At 35.6% G+C, this 9,992-nt stretch overlaps 2 protein-coding genes across 2 annotated transcripts; both read left to right on the top strand.

Annotated features, from left to right (window-relative positions):
- Positions 1 to 1,414: 1,414 nt before the first annotated feature.
- On the top strand, positions 1,415 to 3,185 carry LOC107658207 (cytochrome c oxidase copper chaperone-like). Its single transcript, XM_016446666.1, has 4 exons — positions 1,415 to 1,515; positions 1,785 to 1,922; positions 2,351 to 2,468; positions 2,973 to 3,185. The coding sequence occupies exons 2-3, from the start codon at positions 1,804 to 1,806 to the stop codon at positions 2,433 to 2,435; spliced, it is 204 nt and encodes a 67-aa protein (XP_016302152.1). The 5' UTR covers positions 1,415 to 1,515; positions 1,785 to 1,803; the 3' UTR covers positions 2,436 to 2,468; positions 2,973 to 3,185.
- Positions 3,186 to 6,070: 2,885 nt separating this feature from the next.
- Positions 6,071 to 9,952, top strand: LOC107658244 (popeye domain-containing protein 3-like). Its single transcript, XM_016446716.1, has 4 exons — positions 6,071 to 6,590; positions 7,549 to 7,657; positions 7,814 to 8,369; positions 9,344 to 9,952. Exons 1-3 carry the CDS (start codon positions 6,094 to 6,096, stop codon positions 8,318 to 8,320), a joined length of 1,113 nt encoding a protein of 370 aa, XP_016302202.1. The 5' UTR covers positions 6,071 to 6,093; the 3' UTR covers positions 8,321 to 8,369; positions 9,344 to 9,952.
- The last annotated feature ends 40 nt before the right edge of the window (positions 9,953 to 9,992 follow it).

The raw sequence follows: 9,992 nt of genomic DNA, 5'->3' as shown, positions 1-9,992 counted from the left end.
ACATTATATATATATATATATATATATATATGTGTGTGTGTGTGTGTGTGTGTGTGTGTGTGCAGGGCCGTCCTTAGAGGGGTGCAACCCGCGCTTGCAATGGTTTTCTGATTAATTACACATCTGTTTACTTGCTTGACAAATCATGTGTAATTAATCGGACACAGCACTTTCTGAATTCATGTTTGAGGTACAGTATGGCTGTTTAATTTATGTTGTAGAAAAAATCTCCAAAGTCACCTTTTGCCAACTCATAAATTAAGCACAACATACAAACGAGCAAATATATACTAAAAACCCAGTAGAAACACCTGAGGGAATCCATGCTGAGTTGGCGTTCTGTGTTGACCTACAAATCGACGTCATGACTGAAAAGTTCTATTTTTGCCGCTCATAGCATGCTGAACGTAGCAGAAAATGCAGAGAAAATGCAATATAAACATTTATCAACACAATATTTTGCAATATAAACTGTTACCCAAGTATGTGTCAGACTTGATGCAAGTTGCACACTCAGTGACAGGCATCAAGACAGCATTGTTTTTGCTACTTTGGGGTTTGGGTTCTGGTAGACTGATTATCATTTAGACATTTATTTCCCTCCTCATGTAAATTTGATTTTAACGAAAATAAAAAGCTCACTTCCAATAACCAATAATAATTTTGACATTTATGTTAATAATCAAAGGAAATACTCAATGTAGTAACCCTGAAATCACTTTATTTTCTGTACAGAGACATAACTGTTACACATTAGAAGCAAGGTCTGCATGAAAGCTATATGTGCCCACTTGCACTTCTTTCGAAGTTCCACTTATGTACAGAATGTAAAACAGGTCTTAGGTCTGGTATCTTTTGAGCAGTTCTTGAAAAAACATAAGCCAAGGTAGTTGCTCTGAATAAACATAGCAACATTCTTAGATGGATTACACCTTAGAATTCTCACAAAAAAATATTGATATCATCAATATCAAAGTCATCCATGAAGTAAGCTGTATCAGTATGAACATATGTTCGTTTGTAAGCTGCGTGAATGAAAAGTAGAGTTATGTGAATTTGCCTGCAAAATCTTGTTTATAATACTGAAATAAATTGGAAAAATGAGACAATTTGATTAAACTATTAAATATGTAATTACAATTCTATTAAAATATGTATTAAAATGAATACACTGAAAAGTTGGCTAATGATAAAATAATATTATGATAATATAAACAATATTAATAAACCTAAACTTTAAATGACTTCTATTCTGTACAAGACTTTTATTGTGTTTTATTGTTTTATTGATATGCCCTGATTTTAGATCGAATCGCGTTTCATTTAACTTTAGCCATTAAACTGTGTGTGAATGTAAATCATATTTAGTTAATAAATGGCTGTAGCTTAGTTTATTTAAATGCTTGACCCGGAAGCTACGCGACACTTCCGCTTTCACGGGGTTGTGCTGTTTGACAGTAGCAGGTTGTGTAAGGAAGGACACACGTGAGCACACCAGTCTCTACATCATAAATAGTGAGTACAAGTTTGTCAGAGACATGTTTTTATTTTATTACCTGACAGCACGATTTGAATATTTCTTACATCCGATAAGACACAGCATCTTTGACAGCGAGGTGTAACAGCTAGTATTACAACGAAACGTTGAACAGCAGTGGACGTGATGTAACTAGTAATATGGTGGCTAGTTTGCTGCACACTGCTGGCTGTTCAAAATATGTCATGTTGGAACGGAAGTTTAGAGCTGATAAATAATATGTCCCCTGCTCGTTTGTTTTTCTCAGACATTGTTTGAAAGTGGAAATGTCGAGCCTGTCAGCAGCCAGTGTGGAGGCTTCAGCAGCAATAGAGGGGGCAGAGCAGAAGAAACCACTGAAACCATGCTGTGCGTGTCCTGAGACCAAAAAAGCACGAGATGCCTGGTGAGGAGGCTTTTAGCTATTAGTTAACTTCTGCTTTAAAGAGATATTTTACCTAAAAATTCAGTCATTATTTACATAATTATTTCTTGTGTTGTCCCAAACTTGCATTAATTTATTCTGTGTTGCACAAAATAATTTTTGAAGGATTGCACTGCTCAGTATTTTACTTTAAATAAAAAGTTAGTGAGATTTTCAGACTTCCAAAAGGATGCATGTCCCTATAAATGTAGTCTATATTATTTGTATACTGCTGAACCAGTGTTTGAGTAATATTGTGGCAGGAGCAGTTCTTCACATTTCTCCTTGTGTTCCATCAAGCTGGTTTGGAGCAATATGAGGGTGAATAAATAACATAAATGTTATTTTTGGGTAAACTCTTCCTATACATTTTAGTAAGATGTCATGACACACTGTTGTCTTCATTGTAGCATAATTGAAAAGGGAGAAGAAAGCTGCACAGACCTCATCGAAGCGCACAAGGATTGCATGAGGGCACTTGGCTTTAAGATATAATACCACCATCATTATCATCAGATTGAGTGAATGGTAAGTGTTACGACAATGACCAGTCTCTTACAAAGAATATCCTTGGTGATATTTCTCACATTTATTTTTCCACATCTTGAATTTTGGTAATGCAATTTTCAGATATCTCTGCTCTGCAAATTGAATCGAAAGGAATAGTTCACCACAAAATTGTCATTTTTGCTTCCTAATTTCTTCTACATGACTGACTTTCTTCTGTGGAGTTATTTATAGCAAATAGCCAAGCTGTTCTCTTCCATAAAATAAAAGTGAATGGTGAATTTTGGAGCTTGACAGCCCCTGATCCTCAAGTTTATTGTATGAAACAGAGCAGCTCAGATATTCTGCTAAAATTCTCCATTAGTAAATAATGCTAGAACTTCCATATTTGAACTCCCTTTAAATATATTTAAATATATCCTTTAAGTACAAAACAAATCTGTATCTTATGTTATGAGGACATTTGTGTTTGTTTAAAGAATCATTTATACTGTTTTTTTAATTGTTGTTTCTTTCTTTTTGTAGTGTGTGACAACCTGTGTGAAATGGAACCTGGTGTGCTCTTTTATTTATACTTTTACACTGTAGGGAAGATTATATGGGGCTGAATTTATTTCTCTGAGGGAAATGTTGTCTGTCTTTTATTTTTATTTCTTATGTCTTTCTTTTTCTTTTCTTTTCTTTCTTATGTGATTTGCGTACGTTCATGGCCAATAAAGATCCTATGCAAGATGTTAAGCCATTCTCTTTTCTCTTCACTTCTTATTTGTACGCAATAAGCAGAGATTCTTATAACAAGGCTGGCCTATTCTTTTTACAGCCTATTTTAAATTATTCAGTCTAATCAATATGTATCACATGCTTGATTTGCTTATTTTATCACATATTAAATTATTGATGAAGTGGTGTCTGTTGCTCGACACCATGCAGGCCAAGCAGTTTTATGCAAACAGACTATTCTTCCAAGCTTCTTACTCGGTTGGCTTTCGAATTCCCTGTACCAGCATTTGGCTGGTGACAGCTGCACTTAACTATGCACGCAGGCCTAAAATAGAGCTGCTGCTTCCAGCACACTCTAATCTGAGGTCTATTCGCAGAAGTGCTTTTATTCTGTATCCACACCTGGTGTGAACCCAGCAAATGCAATTCATAATTTGCATTTTCTCCTAATGATTTCACTAAGTTCACAAGTATAGTTTGTCACTGACACAAACACAAGAACAGATTGCTTATTTAGCTTATTTCGCTATTCCTGCTTCTAATTACCATATAAATATGGGCAATATTGATGTTTAATTAATTAAATACCAACATATGCAAATGCATAAGTGATATTTTTCATATATTAAATGTGTAAATATTTTTTCTGGTTTATTTCTGTCATTCAAACTGCTTTCATGGTGCTTGACTACAATGAGAGTGTGTGCACAGTACGTGAGTGAGAACATTTCTATTGGCATGCCTTTCTTGCAGGGTACATGTCATATTGACAACTCTGAATGGTAACTTTAACACTCTCTTATCTATAACAGCTAGATAAGCTGCACGAGATATTATGTTTCAGTTATGTTTCCATCTATATAAGCTGTCATGATCAAGAGGTAAAACAAATGAATCTATTAATCACACCACAAAACCATTTGTCATTCCAATGTACTTCAGTAGCATTTCATTTGTGCTTAAATACCACAAATCACCTCCTTCACCATATCACTGCACAGCTCCTGCAATGGATTGTTATTTTTGTTGCATAGTTCCCACAATCTACATTTTGAGATAAAAAACTGCAGTTCCTCATCTACTCAATTTTTTTGTTGAATTGACTTGCTCTCACTAACCTAAAACTGCTCAACAGCACAATTTGGAAAGCCTTTGTCATTAAATTACATCCATTTCAAACGTTCTATTATTTTATCCAGTGATGAAGCTAAGAAATTAAGAACAAAATATTTTACATTTCCAGCTGCACCAAAAGTAAACAAAGTCCATTTTCAAATTCTTAATCAAGTATATAACCTTCTGGAGAATTGTTAAGACTTTAGTTTGGTTTCGATCATAACAATTTGTCATTTTGTGATGAACAGATTGAAAAACTGAGCATTTATTTATTTAAACAAATGTACATAACTGGTTTTTCCCCACATTCCCCAAATTTGACAGTTTCTATGAATTAGCAAAATAATATGTGATCTCTGGTGTATTTATAAAAGATGGAACATGTAACTTAACAATTCTATAATTATTATTCTTGGAAATGTCTTTTTTACACAAGAACAGATTCCGGAAAACATCCAAATTTCTATATTCTTATATGAATGGCAATTAATAAATTAATTAGTCTTATAAAATAACAGTTAATTACCATTTGCCCTTAATATTTTGATATTAACAAACGAACTTAATGTTTTGAGTAACAAAAGCAATGGCCACTCAAGAACATGATGTATTGTGCAAAATAATATGTGATCTCTGGTGTATTTATAAAAGATGGAACATGTAACTTAACAATTCTATAATTATTATTCTTGGAAATGTCTTTTTTACACAAGAACAGATTCCGGAAAACATCCAAATTTCTATATTCTTATATGAATGGCAATTAATATATTAATTAGTCTTATAAAATAACAGTTAATTACCATTTGCCCTTAATATTTTGATATTAATGGAGTAACAAAAGCAATGGCCACTCAAGAACATGATGTATTGTAAATATGCTGTCATGCAATGCCATTTAGCATTTTACACATTGACAACATAGCAATAACAATATTCTCATAACTTATGCTTAAATAAAAATAAAAAAAATGAATCCACTCACTCCTGCACTCCACTGCTACGTAGCAGAATATTAACTACCAACAACTGCTGGGCCAAGTTATGTGAAACTACAAAAAGGAATGGCCAGGGAGGGGGAGGTAAACAGTGTTACATGACCTCCCCTGTTATTTTATCTGTTTCAGATTCTCTAAATATGCCCCCCATAGCCTAGGATGCTCCTCTCCTCAAACACCATTAGAAGAGCTGGAATACAAATTGTCTTGCTTGACTGTGAGAAAACGAGTGTTGGTGACATCTGGCAGAGCTTTCAGAGATCTTCACAGACGTCAGTGAAAGCTTCTCTCCGTGTCACTTGTTATCGTAATCACTCTGCCCGGCCATCATTGTGTTATGTTAAGTAGCGAGCCTGCTTTCTGTCTGTGGCTCTTTCTTCCTTGCGTTTCAATTCCAAACATGGTTATCCTTCTCAGGGTCTCTATCCCCGCCTCTCCCACTCCATGTTTCCAACAGTCCAGTGTAGGACAGGGAACAGAAGCAGAGGCAGTATAGGGCTGATATTGTCAAATTCAAAAGGAAAAGTGGGTGTCAACGGAACTGAATGGAACGGAATTATTAAGCTTCTTTCATTCCAAATATTTTTGGCAGTAAGAGGTGCACTGGCTGTTAGAGGCTGAGGGGAACAATCTTTATATATATATATATATATATATATATATATATATATCTGACATTAGTTTTAGATTTTTAACAAACGTTGGGCTTATGAACCTCTACTTTTTCCAACAAGGTATTTGATGACACTCTTCTTTTTTAAAATTTTATTTCCATTGAATTGAATTGAATTGAAGACAACAGAGCCAAAAACATGAATAGTGGCGACTCTATCTTGATTGACTCTATAATTTACAATCACACACTCTGCAATGGATGGACCAACAGCACCGAAGGTGCCATGTACCATCTGGGTAACACCATTCTTTTTTTGGGCTATATGGGTGGTAGTGGAGCATATGGGGCTCTGTACATCTTCAGCTTTTTGGCTCCTGCTTTCCTCTGTCTGACACTGTGGGGCTGGTTGACAGTGTGTGGCCTTGATGTCTTCCTCTGGAATTTGCTGCTGATGCTGCAGTGTTTGGCCCAGGTGTGTCATCTGATTTTTCGGCTGATGCAGGACGGTTTAGCTAACGAGGAGCTTTCTGCGCTTTACACAGCGGTCTATCTGCCTCTGGATGTACCTGTGCAGGTGTTCAAGGTGATCACAGCTGCCAGTGAGAGCAAAGTGCTCTCTCTAGCGGCTGAGGAGACGTATGCTGTCGAGGGGAAGACACCCATTGATCAGTTGTCTTTTCTTCTTTCTGGCAGGTGAGAAACAGAATGTTTGGCAGAGTTGTAGACTCTCATATGGTTCTCTGGATTATTGATTGATCTTGAACTGGTACTCTTAACACTATCCTTACTGTAAACACACTATTATCGCTTATTTTCCTGAAGGTGAGCTAATCTCAATGTTTGCAGTAACTTGCAATACCAAGGCTGCGTTCTCAGTCTTATAGAGTAATAATTAACATGAAAATATTTTGGGGGGGTAAATAATGTATTTTTTTTGTCCTGTCTATTAATTAATTTTTAAAAAATCATTAAAAATGTAATTAATACAGTTCATTACAATTATAGTAGTAGTAAGACATAAGACATTTTATTATTATATAAAATATTTTAATAAAACTTCTTCAGTGCTTAAAAAAACACTTTTGTGTGCCATCATGTGACAAAGAAAAAAAATATTACTCAGGAAATGATGCAATAGAGAGGACCCCTGGAGACCTCATGACTGTGTCAAGGTCAATAAGTCTCTTAAAATATAAGATTATTTGACCTTTTTATGAATAGCAAGGATAGGTCAAGTTGTGAAATGTCATGGGGTGAAACTTCCCAATTTGTGATATCTAACTTGAAAAATGTTTTAAAAGTTTTTTTGAAAATAATTATTAAGATGTGTACACTGTTTAAAAAAAAAAAAAAAAAAAAAAAAAATATATATAACCTTTTACTTGATGGTTAAACCATATTAGATCTTCAGTCATTAAATTTAAAGTTGCGATAAAACAGAAGTAGCGGCAGATCTTTTTTCTGTATTGTAATGTATAGCCGAGTGTAACATTTTAACATTTAATAATGTACAATTACAGTGAATTTTTATTTCATGCTTCTTGAAAATGGGACAAATGTTTTTCAAATCCATATGAAACCATCATGAATTCAAAAAGTACATTTCTAAGAACTTAGCATGTGCTTCAAACCAGATCTTTTGCTTTTACAGGATTAGAGTGTCCTTAGAAGGTCAGTTTCTCCATTATATCTTCCCTCACCAGTTTCTTGATTCTCCAGAATGGGAGTCTCTAAGACCAACAGAGGAAGGGAACTTCCAGGTACGATAACATACCATTTTTATAATTAGTACCAATGTGATCAAGTACATCATGGCAAAATCTTTTAGTCCGTGCCATTGAGCAAAATTATTCTATGTTCATACAACCATGAAATATTGCATGCCCTTAAACTTCCCATGACCCTTTTGACCACAGGTGACACTAACCGCAGAGACGGACTGCCATTACATCTCTTGGCGCAGACGTCGGCTTTACCTTCTGCTGTCTAAGGATTGTTACATTGCCCGACTTTTCTCAGTCATGCTCGGAAGTGACATTGCTGACAAACTGTACTCGCTCAATGACAAGCTGTTTGCCAAGAGTGGTGTGCGTCTTGATATCCGTCTGCCCAGTCTCTACCATGTCCTTGCCCCTTTGCCACAGGGCAATGAGGGTGGAAGTGCTAGTTCACCGCCCAGGGGGAGCCAAGGAGATGCTACAGTCGTGACGGGTGATCCAGAACCATCTAACCAGGGCTCAGATGCAAGAAACATCCATCCGGACCAGGGAAAGACCCCTGTGCCCAAATCTCCACACCAGCTCTGGCCCTCAGACACAGAGATGCCCTCTGGCGAGGATTCAACCAGCTTGGTTCTGGAGGACTTTGCTGATATGACAGGCTCTCTAATGGACTATGGGAGTGAGATAGATTATTTGAAGTAAATGTTGGGGTGTTGACGCTAACACACTGGGACACTTCTTAAATCACAATGTAAGTACACAAGTAAGGATTGACGGGGCTGGTTTGCATGAAAAGGCACAACTGCACTAACTGGACACTGAACTGCACAAACAATGACTGATTAAGAGAATGCAGAGTGATGAATGTGCATGATGAATTGTTTTAGTTTATGCTTCTTTTTGACCTGGATTATATTTATGTCTTTGATGACTTTACTGTCATCTGATAAATTAATATGCAAGGAAGGAATGTCAATAGTTAATATAATTATATTGAATCATAATTATTTAGAAAATTATGAATTTATCAATTTAATTTTAGGCTTTTAATAATAAAAAATAATAATATACAGTGTGTGCATATATATATATATATGGGGTTCTGTAATAACTACACTATCTTTAACTTAAAATTGTTTTAACACAAACAAACACAACACAAAGTCAATGGTATGTCCTCATTTAACACATATCCATTCTGGCAGGAGGAAAAGGCTTCCTTGGGTGAGAGATAAGTTTTATTTAGTACATGGTATTGGAGTTATATTCAGTGTTTTTTGACAGAAGTTTCTATGCTTAGGAGAAGGCTGGTTTCATTTTACTACATACACTGAAAGATGAAAGACTGGAAATGGTTTGGGACATCCAGGGATCCAAACATACCAAGTCTGTTTATCCAGCACTCCTCGCTCTTGAAATACTTGGCTTTGCCAACAAGGGCCAGATTGCACTTTGTAGGGTACAGGATAGTGGAACAGCTGTGGGAGGGAGGAGGGTTCCGCTGTCATTTGAGACATGACCTTCACACGCTAGTTTCCAAAGGAATGAGAGATATGGATCATGTCCAGAAACAGCCTGTGCTACAAAAAACAATGTGAGACCTACACTGATGGATAAAAAACACGCCTCTATATGTGATTATGTTGTGTTGAAATTAGTTACAGGATTTATTGCAGTGTTCTCAATGACATTTTAATGTGTCACCTTTTTCCATACATCTAACAGAGGATGATACTCCAGGAAGACTTCGATTCCAAAGAGGATGTGTCCCACTGGCCCCTACTGACACCCCAAAGCTGTAGGAATGGTTTCAGCAGTATAAAGACCATAACATCTGAACGATTACTCCACTAAATCACCATCCAATCTGTTTCCCCTCATACAAATGAAGACAACATTAACACCAAACAGTAAAAGATTCATTAAATGTCCTTTTGTTTAGGACAGTGACAGGACAAAACAAGAGCAAACCTCCCAAAACAGGTACTGTATTACATATGATTCTACATTGCTGTGATTTCAAAATGCTTTATTTTTATTTGTACTGGCATGTGCTTAGTAGTTAAATATGTTTGGAATAATTGAGACAGGATGTTTAAGGTAAAAGCAACAAATTAGATTTTCAAACATAAATGAATTTTAACAGCATTTCAGAGTTATACTATGTAGATAATGAGATTAATCACAAAAGTGTTTGCTTTATAATATAACAGGAAGTTAGTAAATGCTTCAGCAACATCTTCTGTATACTGACCATATTGTGAAAATATTTTCATGGGGCCAATTGTTAAGTGGTGGGTTCAAAATGTAATTCTTAAGATTTCAAAGCAGAGAAGACTTATAAATAATTGTAAATTAACAGATTTGAATTTTT

This window comes from Sinocyclocheilus anshuiensis, unplaced genomic scaffold, assembly GCF_001515605.1.
Source record: "Sinocyclocheilus anshuiensis isolate Anshui unplaced genomic scaffold, SAMN03320099.WGS_v1.1 scaffold263, whole genome shotgun sequence".
NCBI lineage: Eukaryota > Metazoa > Chordata > Actinopteri > Cypriniformes > Cyprinidae > Sinocyclocheilus > Sinocyclocheilus anshuiensis.
The sequence above is the reverse complement of the archived record's forward strand: the minus strand, read 5'-3'. Positions and strand labels throughout refer to the sequence as shown.